Source organism: Brachypodium distachyon, chromosome 1, assembly GCF_000005505.3.
Source record: "Brachypodium distachyon strain Bd21 chromosome 1, Brachypodium_distachyon_v3.0, whole genome shotgun sequence".
Taxonomy (NCBI): domain Eukaryota; kingdom Viridiplantae; phylum Streptophyta; class Magnoliopsida; order Poales; family Poaceae; genus Brachypodium; species Brachypodium distachyon.
In genome coordinates, this window is record NC_016131.3 from 56,138,796 (window position 1) to 56,158,520 (window position 19,725).

Here is a 19,725-nt window from a genome sequence, read left to right on the forward strand (position 1 = left end):
TCGTGGGACCATTAGTACTCTGTGTTCGTTTAATGGGATGGACGTTGGGATGAACACGTTGGTGTCTTTATAAGTAGTAGAGATTTAACGGTCAACTAGCAGTCAACTAACGATAGTGGCATATTTGTACCCCACGCAAAATTTGAGTGGCAAATTTAGGAAAAAAATATTCTGAATGGCATTTGGGATATGAGAAGTTTTGAGTGGCAAATATGAAATTCTCTCAACGTTGAATGCTTGCAGCCAAGAAAATGTATTCTTAGCAGTGTCTGCATATGCCCAACACGAATGAAGTGACCTCAAACATATTTAGCGATACTTATATCCTCTGACCCTCATCGTAGAAATTGATCAATAAACCAGAAAATGGGCAAACACAACATTATTTTACCAAATTAAGTTCCCAACAACAATCTTAAATAGAGCTATTTGAAGCTTTTTTCGAGAACACAGCAGATAATTATCTTTTTTTTAGAACAACAATCTGGTTTTATTTATTCAACAAACGTATTACAACTGATCAGAAAAACTAAAACGACAACAAAGATTTCGGAAAAACCGAAGGTTACATAAAAAATCTTTGAAGCCAACTTCTCTAGCTGCGCCAATCGCATCTTGATATTTCTCCAAATCTCTGGTGACAAAACAGTATAAGACCAAACGTGCATAAGATGGACTAACCTTGTAGGTTTTACTAAGCCACATGAGCCGCCCACCCCAGCGGGTGAGAACTTAATATCGTTGAACGCTTGGTGGCTGGTGACACACCCCTCGCAAGACAGGTTGTCGAACCATTGAATCATCGCCGAACCGATGAGTAAGATGACCAAAATCACGAAATTACGAGTCGTGAGATCCCAAAACTCCATGTAGTAGACCACAATAGCCACGCCAGAACGGGATGGAGCTGGGAGACCATTAATCCGCACGTTGTCGCCTCCGCCGTCAAGACTCCGCCGCCAAGGACACAGAAAACCTTACAAAGAAGATACTAAAACGATGCCAGATGTTGATCCGTGGTTCCCCTCACCTCCTGATGACCAATAGGCTATCGGAGGCGAGGGGAACCGACGAAGATGGAAACAGGATTTTCTCCGGCGGCTAGGGTTTCTCCGTCTCGTTCCGTCTCGTCTCCGTATGGGTATGTCCATATGGCAGATAATTATATGTGGGTCGTTTGATCCTTTTTAGGCCAAGGCCCAGCTAGCTTGTCAGCCCCAGGCCCAGTCCCCGCACGTCTGCCTCCTTCACGAGCTCGCAAGCAGCCGCTGCTGCAACCTGCAACCTCTGGCCGCCCTCGCCGCGCCTTCTTGTCCTTTCTCTCGGGAGGAGTTGAAGCACCGGAACGGGTCCTCTTATCTCCACCGCCCTCAACTTGGTGCTCCGGAAGAAGCGGATCCGGGACAAGGGAGAGCAGGGTACGCCAGGGCTAGGCCGCCGTTATAGCCGCTCTGCCGGTGGCGGGGTCTCGCCCTACTACTCGTGCCGCCGCCGGGAGAGAGGGGAAATCTGACCTGAGCAGCAAACCTCGGGGGACCTCGACTCGAAGCCGAATCGCACTAGGTCAGCATAATTTCCTTTTATTTGCCTCGTTAATTTGATTTTTCACCAAATCGAGTGTTTTCACCCAAATCTGCTAGTGTCTAAACCTTAAAAACTCTAATGCCGCCGGCCTCTCCTCCGCCCCCAATCTCCTCGTGCAGATTCGGAGTTCATCCGTGCAAAGGATTTTCTGCGTGATTTCTTTAGAGGAAACAAGTGTATGGGTATATAAGACTTTGCACATCTCATCATAGGAAATAAGCTCAAGTTTGATAAGCTATTTGAAACAAAACAAGTTTTTTCTCTAGGATTCCCCAGACCTGAGCTCCAGCCACGCCGCCACCTGCGCAGAGCCCCTCCCATCCCGCGTGCCGCCAGCACAGAGCTCCTCCGCCGCGCGCCTCCCGTGCGGAGGCCCTCCGCCGCTCGAAACCCCACATCCCTGCCAAGGTAGAGCCCCTCGCCGCACCATCCCCCTGACGGCGCCTCTCCTCCTTCTTCCCCTCCGTCAGCCCTCCTTCTTCGTCTCAGCCAATGCTGCTCCTGTGCCGTCCCTCCTCCTTCCTATCCGCCGGCTGCCGCCGCTGCTCCGCCCGGATGCATCGGACCCCCAAACACCGGGCTGCAGCCACTGTTTGCATCCGGGATGCTTGCAGCCCTGGATGCCGTAGCGCCCGTGCGGTGCAGGCCAACGCCCTGCAGGCGTCCAAACACGCCCTAAGCTTTAGATGGCTTACGCACAAGCCCAAGCTACCTAGAAGGGGGCCATAGTTTATGAAAGTGGACACCTTTTTCATGGACATATTGCCTGTTAAGTTCACTCTGGTAGCTAGTACTTCAAAATATTGTTTCCTGCTCTTTATGGATTTTGCTATTATCTGATCCCACAGAGTCTGATGTATATGATAGTTGTCACACCAAGCTTGGCTTCTTGCGTGTACAGATTATAATTTGGTCGGTTCTTTTGCTTTTCACTAACTTTATGGGGTTTACTACTATTGGGATTAGATATTACAATTTGTTTATGTGTAGTGCAGTGTACTAATCCTACAACATCATGTTATCAACCATAGATGCATCGTCCAACTCCGCTGCAGCATCCATACCATTGGCGGAGGACAGAAATTTTTTTAGATAAGGCGAATTCTTATCCTAACACTATGAGTTAATATAGATATCACATTTAATATTTTTTTAGGTTTGCAAAATATATTTCACTAAATTTGGTTCGTTTGGACTTTTTTGGTATGCATTTTTTTGCTTGGTACATTTATGATATATCATCCAGTGATATTTATGTTAAATATTAATTTTCATCATACTATATGTTAACCATAATCTGAAGATGTAATATAAATATCTATAACATTTAACATGTGACAATTATAATAATTTGCAAACAGTTCTTCGGTGGGGTGAGCAGACGATTAACAACTCAAATCTTTATAAGGGTGAAACTATAGTTATATTTTGCTTCCAAAATTATCTCTATACTTAGCGACCTAAAAATATCAAGTAGATATTTAGTTAATAAGCAACGCCCTTCTCCATACTTCGAGAGATATGGTATCTTATGGGAAATAACTACACAATCTGAAACATAGTATGCAAGTCTGTCAAAATCAGAACTCATAAAACAATAATACACACCACGTGGGCATGGCTATCATATCTACTGTCATTAAGTAATATAATTTTCCTATCGATTTTCATTAAGCAAGAAATACGAGTAAAGGTATGACAATTAAGACATCAATGAGCAATCGTACATGGACATCAAAAGTAGATATCCAAAATAACTAACAGTGCAGAAGTTGCGTTTCTCGGAGAACCAGTCTTTGCAGGCTATATCCTCGTCGACTGCGCAAAGTTATGTTGGAACGCTACACACACCACCTCACACGGGCGTCACCGTCGAAGATTGGCCACCGATGTAGGTGACAATTGACCCGTCATCACTGCCTCCTACAACGTCTTTCTCAGACCACGTAAAAAATGCAAATCATCGCCATCGCTGCCTGTAATGATTCAGAGTTAAATTAGTTAAAATTTTGCATATTTATTTTATACAGAGACTCAAATTCAAATTCTAAAGGACCAAATAAATGTACATCTAACAACGATTTAATAATTTGTCTTAACTTGATGCAAGGGTTACGACATCTAACACGATGTCTTTTTTTACCCATGTATTCTTAAACACTGTTAATAAATCGTGTTATTCTCATTTACTACTTGAATAGTTGGCCCTGCTATACGGTGCCGTGCCTGAGCCTGAAGAAGTCGGGCTTCACCGGGCCGCGACCGGGTCAGACCCATTTAACCTTAAACCGGCCGGTGACCGGGCAGACCGACCTGATGGCCACCTATAGCTATATCTATACCCCTCTCCTTCTCTTTAAAAAAACAAAGAAAAGCTATACCCCCTCCCCATCTCCTTGCCGAGCCCCACAGCCCCTCGCTCCGTGCATCTTCTTCCTCCTCGCGCGAGCGCCGCCACTCATGCCGCTGCCGAGCGCCCGAGCCCCCTTCGTCTTCCTCCTCGCTCGAGCGCCTCCACCGCAGGTTGATCTCCCCTTCGATTCTCTCGTTCCCGACCATTTCTCTTCCCATCACACCACGAACGGATTCCGCCCTTTAGATCCCCGTTTCATAGTCTTCCCCAATTCGTAACTGAGGCAAAATCAAGGTAGGGCGCGCCTTGCCCTACTGGATCCTCCGCCCGTGATCCATACTTTGAGTGAAGGCTAGTTGTAACTTGAAGGTTGATTTTGAATTGAAAGTTAAAATTTAGAGTGCCCCAAGTTTTGTTATCTTACTGGACTGGAAGTTTAATGCTTGCTCGCGCGTTTTGGTGTTTGATCGGACTAGAAATGGCGTGCGGTTTTGTGAACAGTGCTTGTCCGCAGAATCTAGTCCCCCCCTGCTTCCCTTTTTGGCCTATGGAATAACCCAATCTGAAGATCATTCAATTTGTTTGTTTTGAAGGTTTAAGAGTTTTCCTTGTATTCCTCTTATTCGCAGGTTGATCTGGTCTGATTATCCTCTGTGGTCTACTTCTGTTAAGCAATGTTTTACTGCACTCACTGTGCTGATTATTGCCCATACATAAAGGATCCTGACAAAGGATATATGTGAGACCCTCCCTTCCTGTTCTTTCTTTGTTCTTCTAGTTGCATGTGAACTCAGTCCATATAATTGTTTATGAACATGGTCTTATTGGTCATTCTGTTACTTCTTGCTTCGTATATTTTTGTTAAACAACTTTAATGCTTGAATATTTGTCTCCTCATATTTGATGATCAGATGCTGTGGAACTTGTGGGAAGGTTCTTGATCAGGACATTTACGACACTGAGCCCACTTTTGTCAAGGACGGCTTAGGGCAGGTTGTTGTTGTTATAGTGCTTCTTAATATTCATTTTATTGATTTATCTGTCTAGTTGTTTGGTTCATTTTCTTGGATCTGACAGAGCCAGAGGGCTGGAAACGTTATCTCAAGCATCGAGAGTGGCAGTTCGATATCCCATGAAAGAACTTTAATGAAAGGCATGGTTTTTGGGGGCATTCCTTTTATATTATTGATTGTCTCACTTTGTCACTTAATTTGTGCTCAGTCTGTTGAGTGCGTCTTCCTCGGCTATGATGATGAGCACAAGGGCTATCGGTGCTGGGATCCGAATGCTCGTTGGATACGGATTTCTCGGGATGTGACTTTTGATGAGTCTTGTCCTTTCTATCCTCGCCCATCTTCTCCCGAGGTTACCCCTGTAGAGTCTCTCTCCTTCCTGATTCTTCCCGATACATCTATACCAGCTAGTCGATTATCTGATCGTTCCACTGTGTCTTCACATCCTACCTTTTTGAGACTTCACCCCCGTCGTCTCCTCCCCACACACCAGATTCTCCCGATCAGCCACAACATTCTCCTGATGCTCCATCTACCTTGGTTCCACCTGTGCCTTCCTATCTTTTTTACTACACCCGTCGTTCTCGACTTCCGGCTACTCCGGTTTCCCCTGTTCGGTTATCTTCCCCTGATATTTCGGACTCTCCTGTTCAGTTATCTTCCCCTGTTCAGACTTCAGATGTGCCTGGTCCTTCAGGTGAGGCCTCGTCTACCACTGTGCAGCCTCCCGTTCCTTCATATGGCCTTCGCACTCGTCCGCTTCCTGCAATTGACCGTTATGGTTTTGCTGGCACTGCTCCTCTTGAGCCATCCTCTTATCGTGATGCTGTTCATCCTGAATGGCAGCATGCGATGGCCGAGGAGATTGCTGCCCTTGAGCGCACTGGCATGTGGGATATTGTTTCTCCTCCTCCTCGTGTTCGTCCTATCTCTTGCAAGTGGGTCTACAAGGTTAAGACTCGCTCTGACGGTACTCTTGAGCGCTATAAGGCGCATCTTGTGGCTTGTGGTTTTCAGCAGGAGCATGGTCGTGATTATGATGAGACCTTTGCTCCTGTGGTTCATAGGACCACTGTTCGCACTCTTCTTGCTGTGGCCTCTGTTCGTCACTGGTCTATTTCCCAGCTCGATGTCAAGAATGCCTTTCTTAATGGTGAGTTGCATGAGGTCTACATGCAGCCACCTCCTCGGTATTCTGTTCCTGACGGCATGGTTTGTCGTCTTCGTCGCTCTCTCTATGGCCTTAAGCAGGCCCCTCGTGCCTCGTTTGAGCGCTTTGCCTCCGTGATCACTGCTGTTGGTTTTTCCGCCGGTGCACATGATCCTGCGCTCTTCGTCACCTTTCTCCTCGAGGTCGGACTCTCCTTCTCCTCTATGTTGATGATATGATCATCACTGGGGATGACCCTGAGTATATTGCCTTTGTTAAGGCACGTCTTAGTGAGCAATTTCTTATGTCTGATCTTGGTGCCCTTCGATATTTTCTTGGGATTGAGGTCTCTTCCACCTCTGATGGCTTCTTTATTTCTCAGGAGAAGTACATTCAGGATCTTCTTGCTCGTGCTGGTCTTACTGATGAGCGCACTGTTGAGACTCCGATGGAGCTCAATGTTCATCTTCGTGCTTCTGTTGGTGAGCCTCTTTCTGATCCGACTCGCTATCGTCATCTTGTTGGGAGTTTGGTCTATCTAGCTGTCACTTGTCCAGATATTTCTTATCCGGTTCATGTTCTCAGTCAGTTTGTTTCTGCTCCCACCCATGTTCACTATAGCCACCTCCTTCGAGTTCTGCGTTATCTTCGTGGGACTGTCTCTCGTCGTCTTTTCTTCCCACGCTCCAGCTCGCTCCAGCTTCGGGCCTACTGGGATGCTACCTGGGCTAGTGATCCTTCGGATCGCCGGTCCTTGTCTGCTTATTGTGTTTTTCTAGGTGGTTTTCTTATTGCTTGGAAGACGAAGAAACAGGTTGCAGTCTCTCGTTCGAGTGCGGAGGCAGAGTTGCGTGCTATGGCGCTTTTGACAGCTGAGGTGACTTGGCTTCGGTGGTTACTTGAGGATTTTGGTGTTTTTGTTACCTACTCCTCTTTTGTCAGACAGTACAGGTGCTATCAGCATTGCGCGTGATCCCGTGAAGCATGAGCTTACCAAGCATATTGGTGTGGATGCTTCTTTCATGCGCTCTTGTGTACAGGATCAGGTTGTTGATCTTCAGTTTGTGCCTTCTGAGCTCCAGTTAGCAGATTTCTTCACGAAGGCCCAGACTAGAGCACTTCATGGCTTTTATCTCTCCAAACTCAGTGTTGCTGATCCACCATGAGTTTGAGGGGGGTGTTAGAGTTGTAGTTGTATAGCCATGTTATATCCCCATTGTATAAGGGTTTTTTTGCATATTTGCCACACCTGTACCTGTATATATACTGGCCTTTGGCCTCCTGGAAATACAAGTTGCATATTTCCTAACACAGTCTTCCTCTGGGATCACATATTCCTCTTCCAAACCTTATTCTGGGTGCTGAGTGCTGACCTGCTGTTCTATTCGTCGTTTGAGTCTTTCTATGTGATCTCATATTCATCCTCCAAACCTTATTCTAGGTATACTAAACCTGCTGGAACTGTTGCCCATGCTTCTCGTCCCATGCGCCAATAGTCTAATTCCCTCACTAGATTATCGTTGCTTCAGCTGCACGACGCTGCATCCATACAGATATCGGTATCAGGCCAATATGGATATGGTGATGCACATGGTTTGGGGATACATCATTTTTCAAATACATGGAATACATTTTACTAATTTTAGAACATAAAATAAAATTATGTCTTGGTTGCAACAACAGATTACATTGCTGTTTGTTCTTTTCCTAAGCATAAAGAAGCACCTCTGGCACGTTTTTTGTCTTTGATTTTGCTAATGCCTCTTTAGCCCTTGCTACCTCATTTCTAAGCTGATTAAGAAAATGAACTGTCACCTTCTTACATGGTTGAATTCCACCAGTATGTTCACAATAGTTGCATTTCCATTTAGTATTCCCCCCGCCCACTGTTTTTTCTGGAATAGTAACATGACTCCAAAGAAGAGCACTGAGCACTACTAGACATCACATCTTCTAGACTAGACAAGCACCCAAGGAATGAGTTTGCCGTTAGGGATCTGCAGTGCAAGGAGGGAGCAGTCATTAGAGGGATGGAATGTGTGCAGGTCCAGAAGAGAGAGGGGGAAGAGGAGATGGAACCTTGCTGTCCTGCTATAGCCTGGTATGGGAGGGGGAGGACCAGAGGAGCTTGCCGCCAGCTTGCTGTCTTCTGCTGCGGCTGGTGGCACCACTAGGGAGGTCCCGCCTTGTTCTGGAGAAAGCAGGGGCAGAGGGGATTGAACCTCCAATGGACACCTTAGCAAGTTTAGAGGGTCAAACTGCATTTTGAGAATAGGAGGATGAAAGTGATTGTATCTTGCAATTTAATGGACTGTTGATGCATTTTACTCTATATTAGTAAAAGTAACTAAAATCGTTGGAATTGGGATCGTGTGGCTTTCTATGACGACATGATAGTGAAAAAAAAGGGACTGGCACCCCCTGTGGACCATCTGATAGTGCTCCCTGTGGATGTGTGCATCTTGTGATTAACGCATCACCTACATTCATGCAGCAACTCTACCAATGTGCTTTTGGGAGTTCATGTAATCGTACTATGTACCGTCATGCAAATTACTACATTAAGGAAATTAACATAGGAGTATGGCCAAAAACTGCATTAAGGAAATTAACCATGCTTTTATTTTTTTATTCATTTAGTTCAATTTATTGGTTCTGTCTGTAGGTTTACTTGGAAAAAGGGACAATGCCGTCTCGGACACAGCCTTACGCATTGTAGCTAGCATGAAGCGAGACTGGATGCAGGCTAGCATCTTCTTCCTTCTAGTTTTTTTATTTGGTTCCTTTTGAAGGTTCTAATAGTTTGTTCTGATCTGCAGACTGGGAGAAAGCCAAGTGGATTATGTGGTGCAGCATTATATATCGCTGCACTTTCGCACGGGTATAATTATACTAAGTCAGATATTGTAAGCTCAAATGCTCAGGACAAATCTACTTTTTTGAGACTTGAGAGTTGTATTCTACATGCCTTCCTTTTGTATTAATCAGCATTTATTGTGTATACGCAGCCTTTCTATGCATAATGTAGGATTGAATATTGATACAATTTGTTTTCTGTTTTTAGGTTGCAGTTGTGCATATCTGTGAGGCAACGCTAACTAAACGTTTGATAGAGTTTGAAAATACGGATTCTGGTAGCCTAACGGTATGTATCTGCTTTCCTTGAAATTGCCGAATGGGGCTCTCTGTTCATCAAATCACTTGAATTGTACATATTTTAGTCACTTTTGCTAACTCTTTGGTGAAGATCTAACAATTCTCGTCACTCCCCTCACTTCCTATTTAAAGGCATGTCCCACAAGATACGAACACAAAAAATTCTAAGCTGGATAAAATTGTTCAGCCTTAAAAGAAATGTAAGCCTATGCTGACACCATAAATACAAAAATAAGTAGAAACGAAAATTGCAGTGAACTTCTACTAAAACTTCATATTATTATTTATCATTGCAGTTTTAGGTTTAGTACTGTGAAAGTTTAGGTGACTGAAACATAAGTGAAAATTAGTGAATCTGTTGGTCTGTTTTTTTCATACACTAGAATTGTAAGCGATCAGTTGGTACAATATTTGATTATTACCATTCTGCTAAAGTCCTTAAACTGTCGATTCTAGAGCACACCAAAGCGACTAAGTGTGTTGTTTCTTGTGTGACAAGAATTGGACTTTGTGTGTCATACTAAATCAAATGGTGGCCTGAACAAGTGTTGAGGAATGCAACTCTATTTCAACTAGACCTATCTTTACCTCATTTAGCATGTCAGACAGCTACTTAAGATGACACTTTTCTTAATCTGCTAGAGCATTGGGCATTCTATTTCATATTGCTACCTCGTTATCTACTACAAATGTATCATATATCTAAATACTCTACAATCTACTGCATTTACTGCTGATGTTTAATTTATTTATTTATGAACACTTTCTCATGGCCCCTATGCTAGATTGAAGATGTTTTGGCAAAGGCTGATGAAGAGCAACCTGTCTCAAAACCTTCACGCAAGTCTGGAGAAGTCCTCTGCAAGCACAAGGATAAAGACATTGAGCATTTTGCTCATGGACTTTGTGAAAAATGCTACAACAAAGTAATACACACTTAGTATGTTTGTAATGCATCGGTTTCAATACTTCATTCACTATTGACACTTGACCTGATTGTGCAGTTTATTAAAATGTCGGGTGGATTAGAGGGCGGGGCTGATCCTCCAGCTTTTCAACGAGCTGAAAGACAAAGACTCGAAGCTGCGAAAAAATCCGAGGAAGCTGCTGCACTCAAGGAGGCAGCATTAGGAGAGTCGAATTGTGAGATACAGAATTCTGATGTTGAAGATAACATAATTAGCCCTAAGAAGGTAATAATCCTGTCATGCACGAACTGATGCTTCTTACCTATCTACTCAAGAGGCACTACTGCAATCACACCTGCCTCTGCCTTTGCTCATCTGAGACATCGCCTGCAATGCCCTCTTGGCCAAGAGTGGTATCGCTGTCCGTGCTTTGGGAGATGCACTAAATTTAAGTGAGGAAGATAACTTGACTGGTGTTCTGTTTTGGTGGGATAGCAGAAGACCTTACTGATGCTGGATTGTTTTGAGATGAGGAAGGTCTCACTCAGAGGCAACATTGACCTCACAGCTCCCTTGCTTCTAATTATTCTTAAAGGTTTCCTTGCATGACATATCCCAACAAAGGTGTTAGCTGACAAGTGACAGTTTCTCAAATTTTCTAGTGCCGAAGTAACTTTTCTTGATTTGTCGCGAAACTTACGCACTGCCTTATTTGTTACACTCGAAAGATGTGAAAGGCTGAAATATAGTTGTTCTTTCCATTCTGATGCTAACTGTAGCAGTGTTCTAATGGAATATTTGAACCTTCTGAATCTGTTTATATTGCTGAACTTAAGATTTATTGCATTGGGATGTAACCCATGTATGTTACCTCTCTACCACATCTGCAATAGTTGTTTCTTTATGATCCATTCTTCGTGCTCTACACATATTTGTGTTTCAAAATTCAGTTTATCTTCTCTGACCAGGGGGCAATTGGAGATAAATCTTTGACCATTCCTTCTGAGCAAAATGCAAATGATAACATAGCTTCGAAAGATCCTGAAGTGGGAGGTTTGTTAGTTCCCGTAACATGATACTGTGCAACAATATAATAATTTCGGTTCAATTTTCTCCCTTTTGGGTTCATAAATTTGTATTCTGAAGTTACTGTTGCCGATCAACTTGCTGGATGCTGTTTTGCATCCTTAGGTGAAAACAGTAAACCTGATGCTGATCCAGAGAGTTTTTCTGATATTGATGATGTGGAGGTACTTTTATCCACAGTCTTTTGGACATACTTTTCACAAACTAATTTTTTGTTGTCTTTCAGCCTGGAAGATGACCATATCGGTTATTTGTGATCTCTAATGCTGTGTTAATTTTGTAGGTTGACGGGTATCTTCACAACGAGGAAGAGACACATTACAAAAAGATAATCTGGGAAGAAATGAACAAAGAATACATAGAGGTAGTTATGGTAACTCTAGCAACATGAGGTGGTTGTTATTCTCACCGGAGGGTGTAACTGTATGGTGATTTCTTTTACAGGAACAAGCTGCAAAGGAAGCTTTGGCAGCTGAATTAGCAGCTAGGGGTGTGGGCATGGGAGGGGGACAACAGAAAGTATGCAATGTTTATACTTTCTAGTATAAATCAAACTTCCTGTGTACGTTCACTATATTAGATTCAGCTCATGACTAGCCTGCATTTGTAATGTAGAAACGAAGACGTAATGAAGACACTAAGAACTTGTCACCTGCTGAAACACCAGCTGAAGCAACATACAATATGTTGAAACGAAAGGTAAATGAACTTTCTGTTCAGCCATAGATGCCCAAGAATAGTTTGTCATGTGAAGAGTACTTATGTGTTAAAACTAAACATTTAAGCAAGCTGAGATTTTAATATATAACGTTGCTCCTTGCAGGGACTTGGGTCAAAAATCAACGTTGAAGCAGTCGGTGGATTGTACAATGTATGTTTATATTCCAAGTTGACTGGATCTATAATTCTTTGTACATGTGAAATTAACTGATTAATTAATTCATGATTTATGCTTGTAAATCACTCTTGCGTCAAATTATACTTGTCTATTAATATTGACTTTTTTTTCCTTGTCTACTTTGTCATCTTCATTGCCACTCAAATGCTTGCTGCAAGCAGACTAAAGATGAAGAAGGCGAGGCAAATGAAAAAGGAGACATGGGCTTTGATGGGGAATATACACAGGACATTGGTGATGGCGAAACATTTGAAGGGGGCGACGACTATGCAGATTACAACAATGATGGTGAAGGTGGTGCTGGAGCCTATACTGATTATGATGAGTTTGGTTTCTAATAGCAAAATTCTGAGTGGCAAGCTCAACAAAATTTATTTAGAGTTTCAGTTGACTCAAAAATCCTATTTTATCCAAAAGCTGGAAGAAATGATTGCAATATTCTTCATTTGTACAAGAAGATATTTCAGTATTTTTGAACTTCTAAAACAAATGAGGTTTCGTTAAGATAGACCGAATTCATAGTCAAGTCTATCAGTGTATGATTGAAAGAAATATCAGTGTGATCTTAACTACGAATCTTCTACTCAGGCCTCAGATGAACTACTCCGGCAATTTACTCATGAAAAGCTGTGGCATCTATTTTTTCTGCGGTTCATCTTGTTCTGGATTCATCTTAGTTTAGACTGGCTTATTATATCTACAGAGTCAGAGACTACGCCACAATCTTGGTTTAGACTGGCTTATATCTACAGAGACTACAACACACTCTAGCACTGGATTCTAAATCAGATTAACATTTCATTCTTAACATCACTTGGCTCAAAGGCTTTGCCCAGTTTCAAAACCTGCCCATTGATCCCATAGCCGCATTGTCAACACTCAACACCACTATAATCAGGAACTAATAATAGAAAGCTGATAGAATCAGCTGACTCAGCTCCCAAGGGAAAGGAAAAATACCATCATCCATGCCAAAGATGTTGATAAAAACTGTCAACTAGTAGTACTATTAATAACCAAGATGTTCATGATTCGGTTCTTGACCCTGGCTAGGAGATGTCTCAATGAAATGGCCAAGTGCTAGCTCTGGTGATTTTCCCTCAAAAATAAAAAGTAAAACGGCTTTGGTGATCCTGAAATGCAGTTGACGATCGACGCAGGAGGTTTCTAAAATTTCTGATAGCTCTTTCCCTAGCTAGACCATCAATTTCGCCTCAAACCAGCAGATGGTTCGTCATCCATGTCTCCGTGGTTGTAATCTCAGTTAGAATTCAGAGGGTTGTTAGTAGTGCCTCTCGGCCGGTGATGAGGAGTTCCATAAATGTATGTATAAGGGAAGAGCTTGGAAATGGGTGCTATGTGTGAGTTCTACGCGTTAGTAAGAAAAAACCTTCAATTTCCAATCATCTATGAATTTCCACTTACCTCCTCTCACAGAAGTCACGTGGGTGTTCCAGCTCTTATGCCCCACTAGTTAGTGAAGGTGCCTAAAAGTGAACCACACCAGAGAAGTATATATAGACATCTAGATATGGTCGTCCCATAGATGAACTTATACATGTACATGTGAGATGAGAATCTTATTTGCTAAAGGTCAGGCTATTTGCATACCGCCAAGTCCTTATGGAAAATCGTTTTTCGTAGTCAAAATCAAAGCTACGTTGGTAATTACATGGCGTGAGCTTGGGAGATGTCGGGAGAAGTTGTTTGATGAGGTGTTGAGAGCATCATACCGCGTGATGGATGAGTACGATAATGCAAATATGATCCCCCAGTGTTTGCGCCACTCTAACAGATCGAGCGTCAAGAGTGGCTTATTGTATTATTGGTTTTTGAAAGGGTTGGGCCTTATTTTCATTAACGGAAAATTACCGTCCACCAGAATAGAGTTTGTACGGAGAAGAACATCAATGTTGAAAGTTGACAAAGACCTCTCTAGCGCCAACAAGTATCAATAGTATGCCTCTTTTTTCTTTGAAGGGGAAATGCATTAATTTGAAAGAGTGACTTCGGTTACAATTGGATCAACAACGTCCTGCACGCAGGCAGGAACATCCTCACGCATAACCCCATTACAATTGTTTAAGTGACAATAGTATGCCTCTTGAACCTATGGACTTCATGCTAGAGTCTTACAATTATTTTTTAAAGTGTTATGCAAGTTATGCATGGGACATGTATATATAGCAGTTTTCTTCGCTTATGGAATATCCCCCATCGAAGGAAAGATTGCGAGTAGTTGACTACAGAGCTATGGCACCAGAATGAATGAACCACATTGGCAGAGAAACCATCGAAGAGAGAACAAAGACGATGACACCGTTGCCACCACATGATTGCCACTTGTCAATAGGCTATCATGGCCTCATGGAAGCATGATGGCCTCATTTAGCTGAATTTTGGCACATTCAGCATTGATCCTGTTCAATATCTAGTGGAAGATCATAATAGTCTTGTACGGAGTACGAAACATATTCTGTTTGAGCCGTACGTGTCTGTAAGACTTTGGCTACAGCTACTTTGTTTTCTCATAAACCATATTATAGATCAGGAAACAAGGCAGCCAAAGATTTGCCACTAATCTAGGTATGTTCTAACAACACCCAGAACAGTGTTCTGGTCGTTACATACTTTCTACGTGCACTAAACATAGAAACAGAGTAAATTTTCATGATAGCTAATGTTTTTAATCTTTCTTTTTTGTCTTCACCATTTCTTGTCCCCTTACATGCTTGGCCCTTAGCATTTGTTGCCATGGAAATTTTCAGTCTCCAGCTTCCAGATCTATTAGTATCTTTGTCCTTCTTTTTTTTTCTCAAGGGGTTAGTATCTTCGTCCTGACTTCTGTTTGCAATGCATCATGAAATCCAATAGTTTTTCTCCCCAAGAGCCCTCTATGTTTTCCTGAGTTCGTTGTGCTTGGTCCAAAGTCTGGGCCAGAAACCAGACATGACAGGCAAAGTGCCACGGCATGGATCCATAATACCATACATAACACAGTAAGGCAGCAAACATTGAAAAATTGATGGTTCCAACATCGACCTTGCAAACATAGTTGATGCATGTAACTTCTGTGGCGGTGATTACTGAGCTATGAGTTGAAACACACAACTGCGTACTTGAGAAATTCCGGGCTTTGCTTGCACGCTCCTCGAACACGCTTTTCTGATACCTCCCAATTCCATTCAGTCATCCACTGGCACGTACCATTCTCACACACAAGCACCGTAATATTACACTTCTCCCAAGGATTAAGTTCAACACGCATTGTATGTTGGAATTGTCTATAGTCAGTTGCACTAGCATATATAATGATTGTTTGGGTCAAAAGAAGTACATTTGGGTTGGTCATGAAGCAATGCATGTTTACAGTTGGAATTTCGTCCTTTTGGTATTGACGTTATGAATTATGTCAAGGGCCCGACCCAGTGTTCTCAATGGCAACACACATGAAGTGTGTGTGTGTCTATATATATATATATGTTGGTGGATTAAGCCTGGGCAATAAACTTGCGACTCCCTGCTTCAGACGCTTTGCTCAACAAGATGTGCTCACCGGGAAAAACATATGAAAATCGAATGGGATTGAGCATCATTAGTTTCTGTACAGCCGAATTGCACGTCTGCAGTTTTCTTCTTTTTTTTTTCTGTCTGTTCTGCAACCTATTTTTGGCTTCGGCTTTGCTTGTCTTCCTATACTTATGAAAAGGCAGAGCGTTGAAGGTGAGCTGAACGTCATTCAATCGCTGGCAACAGAAAGTAGGTAGTTTACTGAAAGACCATAAAACGCACACCTCCTCTGAACAGAACACACACATGGATATACTCTTTGACATAGATGAACATATAGAGAGCCTTATATCTTTAAAGATCAATAGAGGTGCATACCGTCCAGTTTCTTTACCTGTGAGCATTTCACACTCCAAATTAAGCTATGTTGTGACTAAATGGTTGGGATTAGGAGAGATCGGGAAGATTTGTTGTGCGGCACTTTGGTCACAACTCAGAAGCTTCCATAACGCCTTACGTCCTTGACACATACACATCTTGGGCAGAGGTGTCTCGGAGCAGTTGGAGCTTGTGAGCAAGCTTCCCGTTGTACCTGAAGAGAAGGAGCAGCAGAGCAACGGCGGACCCAGACGAGAGCCCAGCAAGAACGTCATCGGCCTTGAGTTGGTTCTGGGCCTGCCAGCCTGACAGGCCCGACAACAAGTCTCTGGGGCAAACATGGGTCTCCAGTTCTGCGGGACGACAGTGCCCCAAGCTGCAGGGGGTCCGCAACTCGGCGTGATCATGTTGTCGGCGAGCAATCCCTTTTCTTGCGTTGAGTAACTGCAACCCTTTTCCCAAAGTCTCTGCCAAACCTACTGCATAGAGCATCAGTAGAGAATGCGACCAGATGTGGTTAATTTCTACACCATCTGAGATGCAAAAGTCACAAGTTTACGAAAAAAAAAATTCTTTGACGATCAAGGCAGGTGCTCTCACGGGCGGAGGACCCGGTAGAGCAAGGTAGGGCGGCCGCCCCACCTTGATTTTCGCCTCAGTTATGAATTGGGGAAGATGAAACGGGGAGCTAAAGGGCGGAATCCGTTCGTGGGGTGATGGGAGGAGAAACGGTCGGGAGAGAGAGGGGAGATCAACCTGCGGTGGAGGAAGACGAGCCAGGGGGTTGGGGCGCCCGGCAGCAGTGGCGGTGCTGGCGCGAGGAGGAAGATGAGCCACGGAGCGACCTACGAGATCTAATCTGCTTTAGTTGTCCATTTAGTTAGACTAAGAGCATCTCCATTCCCTCAAAAAGACTAAAGGGCCCCCACACGGATTATGGGGGCGCCGGCGTAAAAAAACTGAACCAGTTCACCCCCCCAAAACCAAAAAGTAGCCGGTCTGGCACATCAATTTAGCCGGCGCCCCCAATCAACTCCTTTCTCAAAGGGGGGCCAGCGGGGACGCCGGTTGAAACTGAAAAGCAGTGCGGGCCACCACTATCAGTGAGACAAACTAAATTTGAGGGAGCGATGTTTCGGGGTACAGCTGGGTGCCGGTTCCACCCCAAACAAATTGTTGCGCCAGCGCCTCCCCATATGGCCATGTGCCGGATAAAATATAGGAGGGCGAGTGGACATGCTCTAATATTAGGAAGAAATTTCTATGTGACCCGGGTCGCCCCCTCCACGCCTCTCACGTGGAGTCTTGATTCCGTCCGGAAGGCCACATGCATGCTGTGCAGGTCCACGTGTCCTTCAATCAGCTGGGTCCACCGTGCGACTCGGGTCGTAGAGGATTTTCTTCCCTAAGATTAGGGGGGATCTGATCTGATCTTTAGCCCCACCTTTCCTCAGAGAAGGAGACTTCGCAGAGGATTTTATTCCCTAAGATTAGGGGGGGATCTGATCTGATCTTTAGCCCCACCTTTCCTCGGAGAAGGGGACTGCGGGAGGAATTAAAGGGAGCAGACATGGTGCGCAGGTTGAGGTGCCCTGGCGCCGGGAAGTGCCACCACGTAGCAGCGACAAACGAGAGAGAGGAAGAGGAGGAGGTACCTGCATCAGTGGACAATGTGGTCGTAGAAGGTTGCTGCCGTGAAGGTTGCCGCCTCAGCTCCCGTCGTCACCGCCAGATGAAGAGAGAAGACAGGGGTCGGTGACAAACTGAAGGACCACAAAACAGGTGATGTTGTTTTATGTATTGGAATCGATTAAGAGCAATCTGTTTCGGCACCCGACAAAGGAACGGAGAACGTTTTTTTTCACAAAAGAGGAACCTAGAACGATCAAACAAAATAGTAAATGAGATTTTCATTGTTTGCAACGTCACATGTCATAGATTTGACAAGTTTCAGCGTGATGGAAAATTAGACCTGGTATCATATGATTTTTTTCCAAGTGAGGGGACTGACCACTCGGCAACGAGACGGGGCAGAGGGAGGGAGAGGTGTATTAGCTGGCCAACGACTCGCTTCGCTACTAACCGGGCTTAGCCCGGCCTAGTCTTCAAACTCACATATAAATGGGTCATGCCATGCTGTCCCGCTAAGGAGAAAGGTACACCTAGGCACGACCCATGTGAAAAAAGAGGTAGTCACATAATTTCATCTCATGTAAAAGAAGAATTTGTCTTTTGCTACATAGGACACCCTCTTAATTATTTTGGCTATATACAGTTGATGTCCATGCACGATTGCTCACTATTGCCTTAATTTTTTTCTTTTACCTGCATTTCTTGTTTAATGACAATAGATAATCATTATCACGTGGTGTATTTTTTTTATTAAGTTATAAGAAGTTCCGATTTCACAAATCATGTTTCGGCTTCTCTAGTTCTTGCTGATGTATCTCTAGAAGTATGGAGAAAAATCTTGTTTTATTATGTCAAATATTTACTCGATCTTTTTAGTTTGGTAGGTAAATATGAAGATATGTTTACAAACAAAAATGTAACTATATTTACTATTATAAAAATTTGATATGTTGCTTGTCTGTACTGCACCTAGAAACTACTTGCAAATCATATCCAGTGCTATATATTCTATGTGGTAGATATTAATTAATATTTGAACAAAGTTAATAAATAAGACCCAAATATTTAAATAACTAATGTAATACAGAATATTAAAATTACTTTAAATTGTAGTAACACTCAGATATTTAGTTAGTAGACAATACTCCCTCCGGTCCTAAATACTTGTCGTTGTTTTAGTTCAAGTTTGCGCTAAAACAGCGACAAATATTTAGGAACGGAGGGAGTATATGATAAGATGCTAAAAATAAATTGAAAAAAAGGCTAAACAAACTAAAATTATTAAAATATATTTTTGCATATATAGAAAATATTGAATGTTATTTATTTCAGTTTTAGAATGAATAGGAGTTCGCCCTACCTCAAAAAAACATTTGTCATCCGCCCATGGGTGCTCTGCCATTTCATTAAAGAAGAAAAGAAGTGCCAAACTTACAGAAGGAAATGAAAACAAAAACAGAAAAAAAAAAACCGATGCTGAGGCACAGCCCGGCTGTACAACAACCCAGTCTACAAACTTTTAGCACTCCTAAAAAACGCCAAGTCATCATCTATCATGCTCTTAACATCCTGGACAGTGGCCTGCTTTGAGAGAGAGATTTAGAATGGGTGATATCTACACCAATAACGATTAGCTATGTGCGTCTAAAGAAATTGAGGGACAGTAATTTTGGGGACCCCCAAAAATCATTGAATTGGCAAAGCAACCATGCACTTCCCAAGCGAACTAGTACTCGAGTATGTAGATATATATAGGTCACATAGCGTGGGCTGTCGATCTATTGTATCTCACCTATCTAAGGAGTTCACCCAAATCAACATGCATGTTCTCAACTTATATGTATAAAAACATGTCGATATATCTTTACAAAGATGAGCATACATGAGCCTTATATCTTTAAAGGTCAAGCGATGAGCATACCGTCGAGTTTCCTTACTGCAAACATTCAGATACACCAAATTAAGCAATGTTGTAATTACTGTAATTACATGATTGGGATTGGGAGAGACTGGGAAGATATGTTGTGCAGAAAATTGGGGAATATCTTGTTTGAAGC

At 43.1% G+C, this 19,725-nt stretch overlaps 1 protein-coding gene across 1 annotated transcript; it reads left to right on the top strand.

The window, feature by feature from the left end:
• The first annotated feature begins 3,948 nt into the window (after positions 1 to 3,948).
• LOC100840180 (transcription factor IIIB 90 kDa subunit) lies at positions 3,949 to 12,742 on the top strand. Its single transcript, XM_014897511.2, has 16 exons — positions 3,949 to 4,107; positions 4,567 to 4,676; positions 4,849 to 4,930; positions 6,483 to 6,582; positions 8,766 to 8,845; positions 8,920 to 9,006; positions 9,165 to 9,245; positions 10,042 to 10,182; positions 10,261 to 10,449; positions 11,133 to 11,217; positions 11,356 to 11,414; positions 11,534 to 11,614; positions 11,695 to 11,769; positions 11,866 to 11,949; positions 12,074 to 12,121; positions 12,310 to 12,742. Exons 2-16 carry the CDS (start codon positions 4,612 to 4,614, stop codon positions 12,484 to 12,486), a joined length of 1,434 nt encoding a protein of 477 aa, XP_014752997.1. The 5' UTR covers positions 3,949 to 4,107; positions 4,567 to 4,611; the 3' UTR covers positions 12,487 to 12,742.
• Positions 12,743 to 19,725: the final 6,983 nt, after the last annotated feature.

Bases quoted from the DNA above. Each gene is read 5' to 3' on its own strand.
- LOC100840180 (XM_014897511.2), top strand. From the start codon at position 4,612: ATGTTTTACTGCACTCACTGTGCTGATTATTGCCCATACATAAAGGAT. The intron at 9,007-9,164 runs GTAAGCTCAAAT...TTCTGTTTTTAG, and splicing joins ATTATACTAAGTCAGATATT to GTTGCAGTTGTGCATATCTG. The intron at 11,615-11,694 runs GTAGTTATGGTA...TTTCTTTTACAG, and splicing joins TGAACAAAGAATACATAGAG to GAACAAGCTGCAAAGGAAGC.